The sequence below is a fragment of the Zophobas morio genome, unplaced genomic scaffold, assembly GCF_036711695.1.
Source record: "Zophobas morio isolate AGI-343-1 ecotype UQ-CSIRO unplaced genomic scaffold, CSIRO_AGI_Zmor_V1 ptg000028l, whole genome shotgun sequence".
Classification (NCBI taxonomy): Eukaryota; Metazoa; Arthropoda; class Insecta; order Coleoptera; family Tenebrionidae; genus Zophobas; species Zophobas morio.
Genome location: NW_026972133.1, coordinates 5,178,265 through 5,199,537, shown reverse-complemented (window position 1 = coordinate 5,199,537; position 21,273 = coordinate 5,178,265). Strand labels below are relative to the sequence as shown.

At 36.0% G+C, this 21,273-nt stretch overlaps 2 protein-coding genes across 4 annotated transcripts; one reads left to right on the top strand and one right to left on the bottom strand.

Moving 5' to 3' along the window:
• Positions 1 to 690: 690 nt before the first annotated feature.
• LOC135137023 (uncharacterized) lies at positions 691 to 4,239 on the bottom strand. 2 transcript variants are annotated; one of them, XM_064066562.1, is made up of 5 exons: positions 4,209 to 4,239; positions 1,994 to 2,807; positions 1,621 to 1,912; positions 1,135 to 1,565; positions 691 to 1,082 (listed from the first exon to the last, which is right to left on the bottom strand). In XM_064066562.1, the coding sequence occupies exons 2-5, from the start codon at positions 2,776 to 2,778 to the stop codon at positions 764 to 766; spliced, it is 1,827 nt and encodes a 608-aa protein (XP_063922632.1). In that variant the 5' UTR covers positions 2,779 to 2,807; positions 4,209 to 4,239; the 3' UTR covers positions 691 to 763. The 2 variants fall into 2 exon arrangements, with proteins under 2 accessions (XP_063922632.1, XP_063922631.1); XM_064066561.1 differs by lacking the exon at positions 4,209 to 4,239 and having other exon boundaries at positions 1,994 to 2,848.
• Positions 2,536 to 20,614, top strand: LOC135137021 (uncharacterized). Of its 2 annotated transcripts, none has more exons than XM_064066559.1 (10): positions 2,536 to 2,622; positions 4,335 to 4,464; positions 5,517 to 6,286; positions 13,382 to 13,673; positions 13,735 to 14,159; positions 14,286 to 14,691; positions 20,014 to 20,085; positions 20,151 to 20,222; positions 20,299 to 20,394; positions 20,449 to 20,614. In XM_064066559.1, exons 2-9 carry the CDS (start codon positions 4,357 to 4,359, stop codon positions 20,389 to 20,391), a joined length of 2,238 nt encoding a protein of 745 aa, XP_063922629.1. In that variant the 5' UTR covers positions 2,536 to 2,622; positions 4,335 to 4,356; the 3' UTR covers positions 20,392 to 20,394; positions 20,449 to 20,614. The 2 variants fall into 2 exon arrangements, with proteins under 2 accessions (XP_063922629.1, XP_063922627.1); XM_064066557.1 differs by lacking the exon at positions 2,536 to 2,622 and adding an exon at positions 3,759 to 4,285.
• Positions 20,615 to 21,273: the final 659 nt, after the last annotated feature.

Sequence of the window (21,273 nt, the reverse complement as noted above, 5' to 3'; positions counted from 1 at the left end):
AATACGTTAACTGATAAAATAATCTCACTTAATTGCCAAATAATTCGAAACGGGGTGAAAAGGCAGATTTCAAATTTTGAGGGTCTTATCTTCAAACTTTACAAACACACTCTTTATTTATACAAGGTGAGGCAACGCGGAGCTTTCTTATGTCACCTCAAAAGGGCAAAATTATTTTGAAGTTGGCAAAATTTGCAGCAATAATAGATATTTATTTTCAAACGTCATATAACTGACACTTATATGACGTTTTTACCAGGGTTTAAGTGTCATTTCATGGTCATTTCTATGACAGCGTGTTTGAGTGGCGCATAAGTACTACTTATACTCCGCCGGCCTATAAATAAAACATTCGATCAAACGAAGAATTACCGACAGAATGACTTGGTATTATAGAAACGTCATCTATAAAAAGCCTATTTGAAGTCTACATGTGCAGTTACTGCTCTTTCTTTTTTGCCTTTCAGGAAACCGCATTGAAAGCGGTTAGTCCTTTTGGGAGCTACGGTGCAACAGACAAAAACACTGATAATTTTGAAATGATTGAAGTGGTTATCGTCAAATATAGCTAAGAACCATCCAGAGTAAATGAGCTTTCAATTAAAAAACACCGCATTGAAATTAGTTCATTCGTTTGGGATCTACAATGCCATAGATAAACATACACACAGGGAGAAAAAGCAAACAAAATTATTAACACCCCTTGTTTTCTGTCGGGGACTAAAAACAGATGTTTATTTTTAACAATTTTGGACATGTATTTTCACTTTTGTGCCACTGTGCCACGTTTGAAAAACCACTTCGGGATTTTCTCGGCCACAACAGTTTTGAAAGGAGGTTTGACTGCATTCTTCACGCAAGCAGCTCTGGCATCAAAGATTTCCTTAATTTTGGGCCCCGCATGCTTCAAGTTAAAGAGTTCTTGCGCATCTTTGTAGAGACTTTCTGCTGTCACTTCTGTACTATCGACATCATGCGAAAGTTTCTCCTTCAGTACCTTCACCAAATTCTCGTGTCTGGTCAGAATTTCCGTCAAACGGTTCATCACAGCTTGGTTAGCCTTGTCCCCAAGACTTTTCTCTCTAAAATAAATAAATAAGAAAGTGTTTTCTTTTACGTGAAACAGTTGTCTACCTTTCAAGCGACAAGTAAAGGTATTCTTGGAAACTGTCGTACGACGACGTTATAGCGTTGTTTTGAAGAAAATACGCAAACTTCGCAGTACACTCGCTTATGTAATCCAGTTCTTGCTGAAGTTCGCATTTTTCCCGTTGTAATGTGTCGATGCACTCTTGAATTTTTTGGAGCTGCTTCGTTTCGCTATCAATACCGGACATAACATCTTCGCTGAATACTGGCTTCTCAACTAGTTTTGTGTCGTAGAAAATTATCATGTGTAACTTGTAGGAGCAGCCGCAGTGCTTGCAGGAAGGCGCAGATCGGAATGTATACATCTTGCTGCAAGTCGCAAGAAGCCAATGGCCTACGACGTCGTACGTGACGGCACTCAGGAAACACTTTTCGTGGCATCTCGTCTTGTAGGCACTCTTCGTGCTCTGACCCACCTAAAAATCATTTCAGTTTTAGTGTACAAATTTTCCAGAAGAGATTAGTGGTTACCTCTATTTTGTCAACACACTTGGACCCTGTGCAAACCATAGCAGAATGCTCGAGTTTTACAATTTCTATATCGACTCCAGGTTTATACAAATTTTGTTTAAGCTCTTCAATTGTTTGGTTCGCTCTAGCCGTTTCCTGTTCTTTCGTCTTTAAAATAATGATGTTTTCATGCATCAACTGACAAATATCGGACAGCGGTTTCGACAATTTCAGAATAAGTTCTTTAGTTTCGTTTATGCTTATAGTCTGTTTCACATTGTGGGCAGGCAAATTCTGAACATATCTGATAAACCTGAAACGTTAAACCTCTGTTAGATAGTTATTTAATTTAAATCAAAAACTAGTTGTTACATTTATACTATTATATAATTACCTTATAATTTCCTCGCAGGAAATTTTCCAGCTCGTCACGCAGCTTTCCAGAGTGCGTGGAAAGAGCTCGATCTGAAAATTCAAAGCCAGCAGGTACTTAAAGCACTCGTTGTCTAAGCAGAAGACGTTGTTTTTTTCCAACGGGATGTTAACAAACGGCGGTTTAGACGCCAGTTCTGCCTTCATCTCCTTCAGCAGAGCAAAAGTGCTGCCGGGCGTATAGTCGCTGCCTTTGGTATTAGTGAACACAAAAATCAAGTTGTCGCACGCGCTCTTGTGCAACTGCGACAAAATCCTCCTCACGCAGTAGCTAAAATGCACCGTATTCCTATCGTTCAAAGGTTTCATCACCAGACAAATCGCGTTAATCTTGTCCAGCTGCGATAAGTACGACAAAATTGCTTCGCAGTGTTTGTCGTCTTTGTCAGGACCCGCCGTGTCTCCGAGTCCTGGTGTATCGATGAAGCGCAGAAGCAAGTTTTCGCCTTCCAAAGGAAACATATAGTTTTTGACGCACTGCGTGGCAGAGGAACCTACGTCTTGCGTTTCGTTGTCGTCGGAGCCGACGGTCAGGTTTTGGCCTTCCATACAGTTTGTGCCGTAGACGGTGCAGAGGGTGGGAATGAGCACGTGAGTAGTTGGTAATCTTTTAGCCTTCTCGAAGTTGTCGGTGCGAATGTAGTTGGCGAAGGAGTTGACGAAAGTTGATTTTCCGACGCCAGTTTCGCCCATCAGCAGGATGTTGATTGTGTTGGGCGTATCCTCGACGGCAGCGAAATTAATCATTTTGAGTTAGCAAGGTCACACAGTTTAACCTGAGAAACAACAGACACATACTAGGCACTTTAGATAAAACGAAATTGTTTTATCTTTCGATAAAATATGTACTTCAACATAGGTATTTTTAGCGGTAAGGTAATAGTTATGTATTATACAAGTGACAAAAATAAGCCAGTATAGGTGAGTGAGTATGTATGACACGAGCACGATTGTGCGAGTGTTATACTGACTCACGAGCCTATACTGGCATTATAATATTAAATTTTCTCTTATACCTGCTTATATTCTTTAATTTCCTTCATAAAATGTAAATATATTCGAAATCAAAATATGTAGTTGGCGGCAGTTACTATGACAGAACTGTATATAAACAATTGTTGAATTAAAAAAAAAATGTCATCAAGTTTTATCAAAGGAAAAATAATGGAAATTCCAGAAGAAATCCGTAAAAAGGCATTAAGTGTGGTGCAGAATTTGCTTCCTGATACTTCGAAAGAGCTATACGACCGTGAATATCAACTGTTTAAGCAATGGTTGAGGGACAGGTCAACAGACGTTGTTTGTGGACCAGGGAGCTGACATGACTACGCTTAAAAGGTTTGGTGGATAGTCTTCTGATAAAGTGGCAACAGGCTACGTGGAAGATTCTTTAGAGCAGAAGATAAAAATTGCCCGAAAAATACTAATAGATTCTTCTGTCAGTGTGTCTTCATGTGATGTTGAACTTCAAGGACCATTGACTGGTTCTGAATTTCATAAATGCGTTGTACATTTTCATAATAAATAGTGGTTTATTAGTAAATTCGTAAAACAATGAAATACTCTTAGCAATCAGTATCTCATTCGATAAGATACTGAAACCAGTATCTTATTCGATGATATATTGATGTATTTTAGCAACGCCAAACAATGCTAATAATAGTCTGAATATAAGCAGGTTTAAGAGAAATATCTGTATCTCAAGTGATCTCATGTTTGTTCGACAGAAAAAAACGAATGAAGGTATTCTAGATGAATTTGGAGAGTAATCAACAAGGTGAAGATATTCCTAATTTCTGCGGAGTATTGTGCTCCTGTATACGTGGTACCGTAGGTTTAAATATCGCACTCACTGATGTTGGTCACATCTCTAATTTGTAATCGTCGTGTACTCCTGGTCGCGCACAGTTATAAACAGCAAGTAAAAATTGCAAATTTACCCTTTCGCTACCGTTGTTAAATTTATTTTAATCTCTGAAGTAAAGGGTTTTTGGCTGAAGTGTGAAACACAAATTTCATTTGTCAAGTCAGAGCATTCAGAGCAGTGTAATAAACCAATAGAATTGACAACTATAGGGGTGTCTACAACTCACTCGGAAGCTGTACTACTCGTAGTAAAAATACCTATGTTTAACATTCTTTTGCCAACAACAAATTCTGCAAAAATAATCTCTTACGAAAAATGATGGCAGCCGCTAATCAGTAGATACACAAGAAAAACAAAATAACTAGATAACTGACGAATTCTCCTTGGGTAATTTTATCTTAAGATAACAACTACGCACATACCTCAAATGTTTTAGGAACCTTCAATAACCCTTCAAAATGTCATCGACCACCCGAAAGAAAAGTACAACAAAAAATGTACCTGGTGCGACATTTAATACCGTAGAAGGAGAAAAGAAAGATACTGCAAATGAAGGTAGTGATTTGGTAAGTTGTCTTTTTTAATTTTTAACGCCCCACACAAAAGGAGGTGTGTTATAACTTTGACTCCTTTGTCTCTGTATGTGTGCATGTGTGTATATGTCTGTAGGCTCTCAAACGCCTGAACCGATCTCAATGCGGTTTTTTTTTTCGTTAAGAGCTTATTTAATTGGGATGGCTCTGACGAGGGTGGTTTGATCAATAATTTGTGTCCTATAGTCCTGAAAGATGAAAGAATAAAACGCTATAACTGTAGGTGTCAATCTCATATCGTTGTGTCAATAATTCTCCGTTTAGGAAATTTAAATTGGAAATTTTTAAGAGTGAAGAACTTAGTTACGAAAGATTTAGATAACTAACGTTGATTTAACTTTTCCTTGTTAATTTTTAGCGTCTGTTGTCTAAACGACAATGCTTAAATTTAAGAGAAATTATTAAACCGACGTCCTTGGAATTTTGGTCAGACATTTTCTTATTGTTTTTAGCTGTGATCGTATAATCCAAATTTATTAATTAATCTCTTCACAAAAATCGGTGGGATTATTTTAAGAAATACGAGTATATACATACAGGCATGTCATTTTATTTTAGCAAAAGAAATGTAGATTTCAAATTGAATTACACAAGTTGTTTTATAAAGTCCATGTTAATCGGTTTAAATGCTTTATCTGCCGATATTTTTAACAATGAGCTGATAAGTTTATCAAATTATTGTGTTGCTTCAAAAGATGGTGTCACTCTGCCACTATCTTAACGAAGGATAATCAGATAAATTTTGAATAACAATTTACCATACTAGCGATAATTTTAAAACGTTAAGAAGATTTCATGGGATATGGTTTGAACTTTCTACGATTGTAAAATCTTTCTACACTGTTTTTTTTTTTCAAAATCATATCTAAAATTTCACAAATCTGAAGCCAGTAGTTTCGGAAATCATCCCACACGCAGAATTATGTCATATTCTTTCAAAATAAAACACCAATTTCCATTTTTATTCCGTGCTTCTTCAGTTTTTCAAAACATTAACTGCATCAAAGACACTTAATTTTTCGCAGGGATTTAGTGACAGCAGCGCCAATCACTACATCGAAGATAACTCCAAGACCATCAACATCCTTCTTCTTGGCGAAACCGGCGTAGGCAAATCCACATTCATCAACGCCTTCGCCAACCACCTGAACAGCGAAACCTTCGACGAGGCCATAAAAAAGGAAACAGTTGTCCTTATACCAACACACTTTACAATCTACGACGCGAATAAAGATGTGAAAACCATAGAAGTGGGCAAAGATGACAATGAAAAACAACAAGTAGGTTCGTCGGCCACCCAGTCAGTTAAAATGTACCTATTCCCAGCGGACGACAGACTCATCCGCCTGATCGACACTCCGGGGTTTGGGGACACCGAGGGAGTGGAAAAGGACGAACAACACTGCGAAGAAATTTTAGCCTATCTGGACCAGCTGAAACATATAAACGCCATCTGTTTATTAATGAAACCTTCGAACGACAGGAGCACGATATTTTTTCAATATTGCCTGGAACGGATCTTGTCGCAGTTTCACAAGAGCGCCTGCAAGAACGTGGTTTTTCTGTTCACGAACACCAAAAGCAGTGATTACACCCCAGGTTCCACGCTGCCCATTTTGTTAGACTTGACGACAAAAATCACAAAGAATATTTGCATATCGAAGGCGAACACTTTTTGTCTCGACAACGAATCTTTTAGACTGTTCCTGACGTTAGAGAACAAAGTAAATTTGGCGAAAACGACGATGGAAAGCTGTCGGACCAGCTGGACAACTTCTTACCAGGAAATTCAGCGGTATGTATCTTAATAATAATTTATCTTTATATGATAAGCAACGGGCGGAATAATAACTCAGACGCTCGAGCCAGTGCTGCCGCGTCAGTACTTTAATTACAAATATATTTTTCTTTTGGATTATATTAACATAATAGAACATTTCAAGATCACAAATCTGTGGTCCTGTGGTTGAAAAATTAATAAGGGCACCGAGTATTATTATTTGAAGTAATATAGTAATATAGCAGTAGTTTTTTTACTAGCTGTAAACACTCCTAGAGACGCACTGGCTACAACCTTGTGGACCAGATCGAAGCGTCCCCGCTACTCGCCGTAAAATACAACTTACTTCAACTGGGGAATTGCACCCGTAAGATATTTTTCCGCGTACTGATGATAAGTAAGTAGGTACTATTCGATTAAATAAAAAGTTAGCCCTTCGGTGTGATTAATCACTTTGCAAATTTAAAGGAACGCGGCGCTTATCCGCGAAAGTGGTGACGCCAATGCAGACAGGTGTAATTCAGCGTCCGGCGGGACTTTTGTCCGGGAAGAAGCTATTTCCGTCCACTGGTTGGTTTCCCCAAATAGCGCGAAAGTACGATCTTTCGGCAAGTGGGGGTACACACATGTCGCCACACTACTAAGATCTCACTAATAATTTTTCCTTATATGATAAGTGCTATTAGATTAAATAAAAGGTTATCCCGAAAACATATTTCCAAGAAAATTATCACGAGCGCGAGGGATATTTTCCTAGGAGACATGTTTGAGCGTTAAACTTGCAAATTTAAACGACTATATGAATAGTTTTAATTATATCCAGACGATTAATGCATTAAACAAAATCAATAATTAAATTTCTAATAAATTGTCAACATTGGGACTTTTAAAATGTCGAGTTTGACACTGAATAAATGAAGGTAAGGTTGCGTTTAATCAGTGTAAAACATTCATATCTTATTTAGTTTCATTTTCAACTTTTTATTTGTTTAATTTGTATTAATATTGTACTGTATCGTGGAGTCAAGAAATCACTGTTTTTTTTTCCCTTTATTTGTAAAGTGGAGTTATATTCCGTAAATAAATTATTATTATTATTATTATTATTATTTGAAATGTTCATGCCTTTGGATTGGTTGCACGCATTAGTCGATTATAAAGTTAATTTGAACATGGATTTTGTCAAAGTAACAGATATCTCAGTGAAATAACATACTTATGTAAGAATAATTCTGATACCACTTAACCTTGGTATCTCGATAAGGGTCGAGAATACGCAAAGGGCGCAGGGTTGCGCATGACAGAAGATCATGACGCACGATATAGGGCACTTACGTAGAGTTCTTGACGTACCTACGTCGTACTTGTAACGCAGTCACCCTTTATTTAAATAAAATACTGTAAGGAAGGTTTTATTCAAATTCAATATTTTATTTAAATAAAGGGTGACTGCGTTACAAGTACGACGTAGGTACGTCAAGAACTCCGCCATTATACGGAAAATTTAACTTATTAAATTGGGGAATGGTCCATTACTGTCATCGAAAGGGCGAACGTTTATCAACTAAGAACTGAGAAATTATCTGAGAGATTAGTTACTAGTCTGTCGCTTAAATGCAAACTGTGGTGCCCAAATAGTTTGACCGCGGCCGAGCTTTTGGACACTAACTGTACTTGGGTGTAGGCCCATTTCCTTGGAAATGGAAGAGCTAAACTGCATATGTAGGGGAAGAGGTATAATAATTAAACATTTCTAACATTTTGATACATATATTAAAAGAAAGAATTATAAGCATATCAAAAGAATAATCGAGTAAATGTGTAAATTATGAACGGAAAAATAAAATATGAAAATAAATTTACACATAACACAAAAAAAAAACAACATGCAAAACTATCTTCTAAAGCGCTACGCAATTGTATTCCACTAATAAAACTCTTAAAATCTATGAGCATAACCCACGATTTTAATTAAATTTAATCCTACAAAAAGTCAGCATGCAAAACTTAAAATTAATTCGGTAAACCCCTAATTAAGTGCGATACCTTCTAAACAATATTAATATTACGAGCGTGATAAACAAACTTAGAAAACTGCTGACTATGAAATCGAGTATTTACTTAATTATTTAATAAACTGGGATTGGGCATCTATCGGCTAATTAAAATCATTAAAACAACTAAAATAATAATAAAACCATTAATTCAGTGGATTCAGAGAAATCTCCACTGATAATGAGAACAACTAAAATTAACGAATAAAAAAAATAAAATCATGGACTTAAATCTACGACAACTTATGAATATAAACATGTAAAAAGAGAGATAAATGATTTTTTTTTACATTCTTTGATTAGCTAAATTCGCCGAGCGCAACACTTGTTCACGAGAAAAATTAACGGTTACGGGACAGTTAAATACATGCAAAAATGAACAGTCATAGTCTTTAAATGCAGATAAACATTGGGAAATTAGTACCATAAATGCGCTAAAATACAGTGAGATGATCAAATTAAAATAAAATGCGAGGTTTCCAAATACTATGGCAAAATAATCAGAGAACGAAATCATATTTAAACGGCAAAAATTCAACATAAAACTATCAACTGCAAGAAAATTAAATTAAAAAGGTTTCATTTCGGGAACTTCCAAAAACGCACATAAAATATTCATGTCGCAAGCAAAAGAGTTAAACCGGCAAATTAAGGAAACATTAGAATAATTATCATAAAAACGAACGGTAATTTATCGAAAAAATCCTCCCCAACGACCAAAACCTGACGCAAACCAAACGTGCCACCTGCAAACGAGAACATGTGGTAGAACTAAAGATTACTTTCTTTGCCGGCGCTAACTGTTCACACCCAACGTAACGAAGAAAACGGATAAATTAAACGCTACACATGTATGATTCGAACTCGAGAACACATCGTCGGCTGAGAATTATTTTGAACCAAGTCCATTTTTTCTTAAATAATAGGTTTTGTATCATACAGTCTCCTGTTATGAAAATATAGTCTTTTGAAAGGGCATAACTTTCTACAATTACAGTAAAAGCAATTAGTTGAAGTATTTATTTGAACCAAGTCCTATTTCGTTCGATTTTGTAGAATTATATGGTACCATGTCCTATTTCATATCAAAATCCAGCATTATCTACTAGCCATCAGTGTTGGGCAGTATCTAGATACTTGTATCTAAAAAAAGTATCTAGATACATTTTTGGGTATCTAGTATCTGTATCTAGATACAATCGGATTCAAGTACAAAATATCTGTATCTAGATACAAAATTAATGGCGTAAATACAGATACATTTTTTATTTCACTTTTTTTTAGTAGTTATTAGTTGAGTTATACTAGTAGTAATTTTTGATACTTCATGTTGGTGATTTTGGTCACATAAACAAAAATAGAGGTAAGAGGTCCACTAATAGTGTTCTGTCACGAAAATTTTCATATTTTAAATACCATCATTTTCTACATTGTAGCCTTTAGTACTTATACATCTTTAAATATAATCCTGAGGGGTAATAAATAAATAATAAATCTAAGCCATGGTAAGATGGTATTTTAAAAACCATAAACCACAATTCACTATTCACTGCGTTTTACGCTTATCCGGGGCAATGCATTTTATCTGTGTACCTGAGCAACCCAGGTCCGGTAGACCCGCTGGTTGTATTTGTGTTATTAAATAAGAGTAATTTTAATAGTAAAAATATTTGTTGCAAAATCCATATTGCCATTTTAACTATGTTCTAAGTTTCTTGTTGTGAAAAGATGGCTATGTATATTAAAAAAAAGGCAAAATATAAGTACCGTCCACCCCCCCTATCTCACTTCTGATGATTTTTTTATTCGTCATAAGCCGAGGGGTGGAGCTTAATTGTAAAATCCTTATTTTTCAACGAGAAATTTGCTTAAAACATGATGAAGTATTTCATTCCGAAAAATTACACCATTTTGTAGAAATTTCGTGCTTTTTAATTATTAATTTCCATCCAGTGACGGAAAAAAGAAGGCAAATGACATTAAAGCTATGCTTAAATATATGGCACAAACTGGTCGTACATACTACGAGAAATATTTATATTAAATTTCTTATAATAGGTACATATTTAGTAGATTTTTCACAAATTTTCCATTAAATGAAGTTAATAATGTTTCCAGTTATTTACCTAAATATTAAATATTTTGTATTATCTTAAATTAAAAATTTGTTTTGATATGTATGTATTCATTCTTGTTATTACAACGGACATGGTTCAATAAACAAAATTCTAGTCATATTTTTTGCACACTTTTGAACCAAGTCCATTTTCACTTTTTGCATTATTCTGAAATTATTGTTGTTATGGATATGCCAAGTAGTATGGCAATAAATACGACAATAATTAAAATATTTAGTAGTAATGGTAAGTATTATTTTGCATTACAAAATCTATAGCACACGATTAAAATTTTGATGGGTAATTTCCATGACAAAGTTTTTAGGGACTTGGTTCAAAATAATTCTCAGCCGACGACATGACGAAAAAAATTGGTCCAAAGAGTTTAGACAGTACTTCCCTCGCTGTCGGAAACGTGACGACTGCATGCCTATTATGTTTTTTTTTGCATTAGATTTCAAAAAATTCGGTTTTGTAGTTCCTGAATAAATCAATAAAATAAATTTACGCAGTCATTATTTTTTTTAATCATTCGTCGAAAAATATTTTCGTCGTTTCAATGGCGTATGCATTGTATGCTTCTAATTGTATTTCTTCTCCACAAGCAATTGTTTAAAAATCACAGAAAAACTGTAGATTAAATTTTCCTATACTCCGGTGATCTCTGCTGAAATTTTGGGAGTATCAAAAAATCGCCTTACAGTGTTCCCATTAGATGTTCCGCTTCCTCCTGCCCGCGGTTGGTCCACAATCAACCCAAGCTTGCTACGAAATTCCTCTTGAATTTTTGGAACGAAGTTCCTTACGGCAGGCTTGGAGATAGGGATTTTGCTGCGCGACCGAACTGAAACAAATGGGATAGTAAAACCGTAAGAAAAAGTCCGTGGAATAAAACCGTTAAATGAGACGTGCGCAGGCGCGACAGTCGTATACACAAGCGAGTAGTGGATAATAATACCTTTCTCTTTCTCCCTCTTTCATTTCGTTCTCTCATCCTTTTTTAAATAATAATTAAAACAAATTCTCCCTTCAATTCCAAACATTTAAATATATATATATATATATATATATATATATATATATATATATTGATAATTCTACTTATTTTACGTAATTTATTATTTCCTAAAATACTGAATTTCCTAAATACTTTCCTGTACTTAAATAAAAACTAATCAGCAAAATTTAAGAGAAAAATCAAGAAAACCTACATAAAATTGAGCACGATTTTTTTTTGCAAATTGTGTCGATTCTACATTAGCCGAAGGAACTTCGTTCTTACCTGGTGTCCCACCACACCACATCTTCTTTTTTTTTTCGTACTTCTGTACCTGCCTTGTCAGCGGTTCTTGCTTGCCATTTTTTATGTCTAAACTTCAAATGATACTCTAGGTCGGCCCACTAGAGAAAGTATTGAATGTTTAGATGTCGAAGGTACAGAAGTAGAAGGAGTCTCTGCTCTCCAAGATACTAACTCCTCCTGTGCTACCAATCATAAGGCATTTTGCTTAAAAAATCGCTCATCATTTTTCTTCAATTCAAGAATTAAAGTTTCTTTCTTCAATATAGTAAAACTTAATTAAATGAGCAATTAAATGCTCCCTCTCTAAAGTTTTATCCTCATATAATATTTTTACTTGCACAAGTTCAAAGCCAAGACCAAACTTTGAATTTTGAATTTTTCGTGGGCCTTTCAAACTTTTTCAAGGTCAATTTAGAGGCGGGAAGTTTGGGTTATCACAACGGGTTTCATTATTTGTGTTGAAGAACACTAATACCAAGTTTCACGTAAAAATTTCAATTTATAGTAGAAATATTGTTCCCATACAAACTTAGGCGCCGAACTTAAACACCACTTTTCAACCCCTTTGGGGTCGAACCTCCGAAAATGCTTATATAAGTATTTCCTTATTTGTATTGAAGAGAATTAAAATATACCAGGTTTCACGTAACGATGTAAATTTATAATAGACATTTTGGTCCTATACAAATTTTTTCACCTCTTTTAACCCCCTTAGGGGATGAATTTCGAGAAATCCCTTCTTAAATGATGCATCCAGTATAAAATGAACATTCTCTCCAAATTTCAACTTTCTAGCATTACCGATTTGGGCTGGGCGTTGATAGGTGAGTCGGGACATTGCCTTTTATATATTGTTACGAAATTACGAAATAAGTCCATACGCCGCCCCCGTACGACGCCTATGCGTCTTCTAGCATCTACGCGTTGCTTCTCGTATGTAGTCTGACTCATGGACAGCGCGGATGCAAGCGGAAGTCTCGATTGCGGGCCCAGAAGACTCTCGATACGGCGTTCTGGATCCATCGAGAGGCACGCATAGGTTTAAATAGAGGCCACCGTCGGGAACAAATTTATTATTATTCAGTCAAGAGTGGAGTGCATTTAAGTTGCGAAGTTGTTTTGTACGTAATCGCAGTTATTCGTGCAAATACCAGTTATAGAAATAAATTGTCGAGTTGTTACCTACGCCCCATTAATTATTCGCCCGTCAATCGTAACAATATAAAGATAAGGGTTATCATCAAAAAATAAAAATTTTATAATTTTTCGAAAGTACTGGATAATATTGAGCTAAGTCGCAAAAAATTCTTATAATTTTTCAAAGAACCGGAATTTGTTGGGATATGCTTCAGAGGCGAGGGAAATTCTGTCGAAGCAATCTTTGACGTGTACTTCACAAGTATTCCAAGTTTCCCATGATTTATCAGATTTTTATATTTATACAAATCTGATTCATAAATCTGATAACTTTTCCAGATGATCCCCATTAGCTCTCCCGAAAGCCAAGTTTAATTTATTATATAATTCATCTACCAAATCTATCCTGGCCGCTGTTTTGAATAACGCATTACCCGCATTTTTATAACCGAATTATCTCTGTAATAATAAAAAAATCGTCTTTGGGTTAATTTTTTAGATTCATGGCTTACGTTATAGCACTGGAGCCGCATGACGTAAGGCACACCGTCAGCATTAACAAAACGAGGCATTTGGTTCTTGGATTATCGAAACCATTGTCCGACATTTTTCAGCTCTTGCAACAAAAGATCATGGAACTCGAAAAAAAAGAGGAAGATTCAGAGAACACAGACTTAAGCATCACTGAACTAAGGGAAAAACTAAATACACCAACCGTCGACTTGGAAGTAATTAGTCTCGACCATCCGGTTTTGGTTTGTACAAACCTGAGTTGTATAGATCAAGTCAGGGTAAGAAAAATCTCTGTTGGCTACATCTTCTGACTCTGTGTACAACTAACACATTTTCCAGGTCGGAAACATAACAAAGTTTCGGTATAAAACGAAATGTCTGGATCCGTGTTGGATAGGAAAAATTAACTACGAAAAAGTGGGACACTGGAGTCTCAGGTTTTGCAGCAAAATTGGTTTTTTTGATTTTATTTGTAAACACTGCAAATGTTCTGGTTCGCAGCACATGAATATCTACTACGAAACTGACATTGTGATAAAGCAGATCGTGGACAAAAGTGTGCAGACGAATATTACGAGCAAAAAAAAAGAGCTCGAAGAGCTAACCGAACTCATCAAGAGCTTGGTGCAGGAAAAGCACGAACTCATCGAGGAGGAGCAGTACATCAGCGAGTGTACTGCGAAGTTTGCGCATTTTTTGGAAAACAATCTCATCACAACTGCATATGATACTTATAGGGAGTACCTCAACTTATCACTTAAAAGGTATTTACGTTCTTCCGTTTCCTATCGTCTGTCTTTTGTCTTATTTTCTCTATGTCGCCGAAAATTCGCTCTAAATTACTTCCGCTCAATTTTTTTTCTAAAACTATTAATTAATTGTCTTTTCAGAGAGAGGCATCTTGGAGGCAAAGATAATTTCGAAGTCGTTCACAAACTATTGACAGCTTTAGAAAACCACGATAAATTGATAAAGTTTCTTAAGGAGAATAAGGAACATCAAGACGGAAAAAGGATCACTGCCAAAAGCATAGAAGATGATATTGAAAAACTTTTTAAGCTGAAGCACATGGGGCCCAAAATTCAAGAAATTGTCGATGCAAGAACAAAGTGCCTTCAGAATGGAATTAAAGTAAAGCTCACGTCTGTTTTCACTAAAAAAATTCCGCCCTGGTTTCTCAATAAAGCCAAGAGAGCGATATCTTATGTTGAGAGAAAGTACAACTCTTTGGAATTATTCAAATCTGATGAGGCAGCACAAGACTGCAGAATGGATTATACTCACAGCACAAATTTTGTAAGTAGATACTGCTAAATATACTAATAAAATTCAAGTATATGCTAATGCTATTAGTATACCTACTTACTTTATCAGCATAACCATTTACTTATTGTAACTATAATAACAGTAACAATTGAAGTATGTTCTTACAAGTAAATTAATAAAAATAAGCATTTACAAATTTATCAGTCTATTCTTGGCTATGCTAATCAAAGTTTCTATGGTATTAACAACTGCAAATCATCATTAAAACATGTTCGTCGGCGTTCGTGCGCCAAAAATATATAATGATTTCCATAAATCGGAACACCTTGATTAGTTGACTGATAAAACTGAAAGTTTCACCAAATGTGCAGTAAATCTAACCAAATAAATTATTAAAATAACAGGCCTAAAACTTGTGAAATAAAAAATTTATTCAATAATGTGTGGGTCCATTTTGATTTCTAATGCACTCATTTCCTCGGCGAGGCATGCTTGAAAGGAGATGGTTTATGGCGTCCTGTGGGATATCGTCCCAAGCTTCCTGAGGACGCATACGAAGGTCATTTAAATTATTCGAGGGATGCTGCAAGTTACCTAGACGTGTGCCCATGATATCCCACACATGTTTGATTGGTGTCAAATCTGGTGAACGAGCAGGCCAGGGGAGCCTTTCAACATTATGTTGTTGAAGGTACTCCGTTGTGACTCTTGCCGTAGTGGGCGTGCATTGTCTTGCTGAAATAGAGGTCGATCTAACCCTCTGAAGTAAGGAACTGCAATCGTCTCCAGTATTGTATCGATGCATCCTCTTGCATTCAAATTTCCCTGAATGAAAACTAGAAGGGACCTGCTACCTTGCGTTATTGCCCCCCAAACCATCACGCCTTGTATGAAAGCTGTATGGTGTTTCAACAGCGAAATTCAAATTTCGGCGTTCTCCACGTAATCACCTCACACTTCTGCGTGAGCCCAAAGACAAAAACGGGCATCGTCTGAGAACACTACCCGATTCCATTCGTGGTCCCAATTTGGTCGCTCGTTGCACCATTGCAACCTACGAGCACGATGTCTCGGTGTCAATGGGAGGCAAAGAAATGGTCGATATGAACGCAACTCAAACGACCTTATTCGGCGATAAAATGATAACATAGAGATCCTATGCTCCAATGCACCCATCCAATCAATTGCAATTAATGAACGTCTGTCTCGGAGGGCAGCCATTCCTAGATGACGATCTTCGCGTGCTGACGTTCATTGGGAACGACCAGATCCACGAATTCGCTCATGCACTCCTTGCTCAGACCACCTCCTCCAACACTGCAACACTGTTGAAACACTACGGCCTATACGGTCCGAAATTTGCATTATTGAAAAACCGGCTTCTCTTATACCGACAACAAACTCACTCAATTGATGACGTCGCATTTTTCACTTTGTAGCCCTAAAATTTTCTACACAACTAACGCAAATCAACTAGCAAAGCAAAATTCTGCTAGCCGAAACGTTGTTTTTAAAAGGTAAAAAGGGTAAGATAACGTTAATGGTTTTTTTTGAAATTTTAATAATTTGTTCCTGACTGTCCCCATATCGGATCCGATAATATGAACAAAATGGCTAAACTCCTTCGAGGTGTTCGTATTTTTATGGAAATCAGTATAGATTAAAAAAAACACATAGTTTTTGAAACTTTGGCCAACAAAACGACTGATAACAAGTTTTTATTTATTTTTTAATGAATCTTTTAAAATTAATAATATTTCAAAATAAATGTGTTGTCGCGTAAATAATTTTTTCTTGGTGTAAGAAATTGGCTTCATCTGCTAAACATCCGCTCTAAAGGTGCAGAAGAAGGAACTATTTTGTTTAAAAAAAAAATAAGCATTTTATGACAGCATTTATTCACATTCGATTACAAAACTTAATTTGTGCCAATTAAAATAAAATAATCATTATGTAACATTCAATTGATATTTTAAGAAATAAATATACTTTTAGAGAAATTTTTTACAATAAAAAAGTACTCTAAAAGTATTACTATTGAATAATGCAAATAACGGGTGTTCAATTGAAAAATCAAAATCAGAGCGTTGGAGTATCATCTGACACAAACGGCATGTCTATTCTTATAACTATTACCGTCTGGATAAGTTCCGTAGTTCCTTGCCGTCTAATATCGGTAGTTCAGCTATGACCGTAGAGGGGCTACATATCGGGGCATCTTAAAGTCACTAGTTAATCTATTATTACTTTTAAGTCCGCCACTCACGGTCCAACGGCGCAGTACAACTGAATCGTACAACAAAATTGTCGCAGTATTATTTAAGTTTTGCAGCTGCAGTTTGTGTAGTGGAAATTCAAAAACGAAAAAAAAGATATAATAATCGAAGATGGTGTAAGGAGTGGTTGCTTAGACATTTTTGATTTTAGTTTTTCACATTCTAGCGTTCGTAGATATAAGAAAATTATTAAAATTCTTCAGAAACTGCACTTTTAAAACGTTTTCTTGTAGTTTTAAACCAATCAGACACCCTACGGGCTTGGAAAGAGCAACGAAAGCATCAAATTTGTAATTAGACATTTTTGCAATAACGCAGTGAACTAGTCAAAATAATCCCCGTTTTGCGCAATCGTACAATTTTGTCGTCAACAGTCACAGACGATACAATTTCGACATACGTCTGATGTAATCGTACTGCTGCAGTTAAAAAGTTTAAATTGCCGTCCAATCCGTTTTAGCATTGTTGGTCGTGCATACACACGGTCAAATTGCATCCAAATTATTGCGATTTCGTCGTATCCAGCAAAATCGTACTGCGCCGTTGGACCGTGAGTGGCCGGCTTTAGAAAGTACGGCAAATTGCCTGTGGTCGACGGTCGACAGAGAGGAACCTAACCTATGTGCTAGACAAAGCTGGCGCGAGACTAGTAATTTTCGCTATCAAATGTAGGAACTGTCAAAGAAAGTTTGATATGTTTACGATTTGAGGTTACGACAGACTGTACTAGAATTATCGAGTCAACGGACCGAAAAGAACACTATTCCAGTCCAAAAATAACTCCACCCCTATACAACGAGAAAGTGTCACCGGCAACCGGCAAACAGTCGTGGAGAACGTGTTAAGTACCAGCAAGGCAACTGACAGGCAAATGACAGTAACAGGATCGCGAATCGCGATACTGGAAGCAAAAAATACCTGCTGTCAAAAAGACGGAGCGTAACAAGGACACAGATATATTTCTATTTCATAAAAGTTACTAATTGCTACACATTTCAAGATCGAGTCCCATTAGGCGTTCTGGCTTACTGTGATCTAGCTAGAAACGACACGATTCATTCGTATGTATTTTAATGTTTATTAATTATCGAGAACTGTCATGTGTCAATCCGATTATGTTAAGAACACACACTCCACTATTATTTCAGAACTTCATGTGTGCCTTGATCAACATTTATTTGTGTTCAATTCTCACAAAATTTGGAAAACTAATTTTTATCCTGCGAAAAGTCGGACAGTCGGCTTGTGACCCTTTCACCTTCATTATCCAAGTGAAAAGGAATGGAGTTGCATCTTGCGGTTCAGTTGTTAAAAATGTTGTTTATTGTCGTACGAATTTTGTTGCAATATGTCAGATTTTTTAGATACGCTCTGGCCCAGTGCCGGTGCGACACTTGTGGAGTTGAAAGTCTGGACCCTTTTGTGTTTGTCGGCGTTTCACGGCAAATCGACGTCCAGATGTCGAGACCTTTTCTTTTGCTAATTTAGTTTTTACATGTTTTACATATCTAATAAGTCAGTTAATAAATGCCTTCGCTAGTGTTAACATCGTTGGCCTTTTATTTTTGCACTTTAAATAAGCACATAAATTTACAATTTAACTGTGATGTTATTTGAAAGCATTATAATTGATTTATTGGAAAAGTCTTCTCAAAATTGCCAGCGTCAGTGACTATAGGGGCAATTCTGAATCATAGTTGTTAAATTTAAAGGGTGTTAAATTGCAAATTTCCATAGTAACGAGTTAAATCCGTAAATCTGATTGGCTGTTTATTTTTTAACAACCTTTAAATTTTAACGGGTTTGATTCAGAATTGGGCCTTATGTATTTAAAAAGACCGGCAACCTCGTATCCTTATGCGTACCAGTGAGTTAATATTCGCGGCCAGAGGGCGCCCCAAAATGCGACAAAAGCCCTCTAACCTTCAATGTTTGTTACTAATACCATTTTACGGGTTCTTGTCTGAGCTTGTACAACACAACTACTGTAAGTGGATCGCTCTTGCAGCCGTTTTAATTTGAAATTTAACGAGTCGGACGGCACGGAAAATTACTGACACTTTGCGACACGAAGGGTGTGGGGACCAAAAATCTGCAATGTTGATCGCAACATTGAATACTGTGACCATAACGTAGACGGTTTCACTTTCTTTGCTAAGTTTGCGAAATACACCATAGGGACATCCTCAGAATATATTTGAACTGCTTTTTCTTTACACCATTCCACGAAACGTTGATATGCACTTTTATAAACTTCTGGAGGTTTCTGGGGAAGAAGATTTAACGAAACTTCTTTGGCACACTCTAATATATCCTCTGGTACTTTATTACAATCCATTTTCACTTTAACTTGCAACTTAATTCGCAAATTTGCAATATGGCGGATAATGTTTGAAAATTTTCCATGACTACATCGAAATAGGCTACTTTATTTTCCAACGAGTTTTTGGTTAATTTTAATTGTTCAAAAGCAAAAACGAAATAGTTTCGTGATTGCGGTTGGAAAAAAAATAGTATATATTATTCGGTTCTAAAGTGTCTGAAAGATACACTTTAGAACCTAATAATATAATATACTATTTTTTCACTAGTAGAAATCATAAGACAATAAACTGAAAAAATAAACGTTTAATTTTTTGACGCAACATGATTTTATTTTGATTTCTAATCAAACTTAATCTAAATCTTCAACACAAAGAAAACCGTTTACACTTGTCGCTGTATTAATCATGTTATCGCTGTATTTGGGTTAATCCTGTTGGAAAATAAACTATTATTATTATTATTATTATTATTTATCTTCTACCATCTACAACTACCATGCGTATACTCAAGTAATGTTAGTAGCACACATTTATTCATTTTTTGAGAAATAATCACATCAAAAATTGCGTACATAACCTCAATCTTGTTTTTGAACCCGTGGTCGCAAAAGTTGAATTTGCTACCTCTAAATGAGTCTACATTTGCAAGAAGCAAAGTGAGTATATTTATCTGGTAATCGTTAAGTGAGAACCCTTTTATTTGAAAAACCCAGAATATCAAGAAGAGGCCTTATCGAAAATCTTTGTTTCAGCCTGGATATCCCCAACAAAGAGAAAACATGCGCAGCAAGAGTTTCAGGAGCCTCGGCGCACGTCCTCAACAGGTTGTAAAAAACAACAAGTACCAATAAAAATTAAGAAGAGGCCTTATCGAAAATCTTTGTTTCAGCCTGGATATCCCCAACAAAGAGAAAACATGCGCAGCAAGAGTTTCAGGAGCCTCGGCGCACGTCCTCAACAGGTTGTAAAAAACAACAAGTACCAATAAAAATTGGTACTACAGTCGTACCACTGGAGATTCAAGTTTTGTTTTTCAGGAAGTGCTAAAAGAGAAAATATCCAAGGACTCAAAATCCCACCACGGCAGCTACAACGCGATTTTAACCGACGACGATTCCGATTCGGCTTAACCGGTAGTGACAACACACAAAAATGATGTCAAAATATTTTAGTGTTACTGTTTTTAGTCTTCTAATGATAGAAACGAGAGAAAAAAATCGAGCAAAGGCGTCAGCAAGGAACATCACTCGACTAGCGTAAAAATGGTTTGAAATTATATAGAAAGCCGGTTTCTGAGCTAACTTTAAGATAAATTTTATAAAGTAATGATAATGATAAAGGTTTCAAAATTAAGTAGCGGTTATCCATCCCCTCTTTAAAGTTGGCGTCACCTCAAAAAATTATTGACCCTTTTTCGTTACAACAATTTTATCTTTTTGTTAACACTTTAACTGCCGGGAGTACCTACTCAAACTTCATTCTGCGCCATGTAATTTTTTTTATAAAATAAATTCTCTCTAGTCTAGCTTTGACATATTTTGATGAAAAAAGCAAAATAATCAATCAAATTAATCGAAAAAGACGTGTGACAATTTGTCACACACGGCGAGGCGTGCATCACGATTACGTTACTGTGATGCATCGATAGCTTCCAAGTTCTTGCAAGATTTTGCAAGTTGCATTCTGATATTGAAGGTACATGCAAATTTTGTAGTCAGTGCTTATTTCGTGTGTGCAACTGATACGAGTGGTTGTGTTATAAAAATGTCGTACGAAAACTAACAAGAATTTCTCAAAAAACCGCATATGTGCAAGGAATGTTTTTATGTTATTCATAAAATTTCAAATTAATGTTTTTTTTGACGTAATAAATTAGTTATTTTGATTTTGCTAATATTTTCTATTCCACACCATTAATTATCTACCTAAACATAATTTTTTCGTAAGCCATTTTTTGGGAATGTTGCACGACGCCATCGCCAGAGGAGGCGAGTGATGCATTTAAACTATAG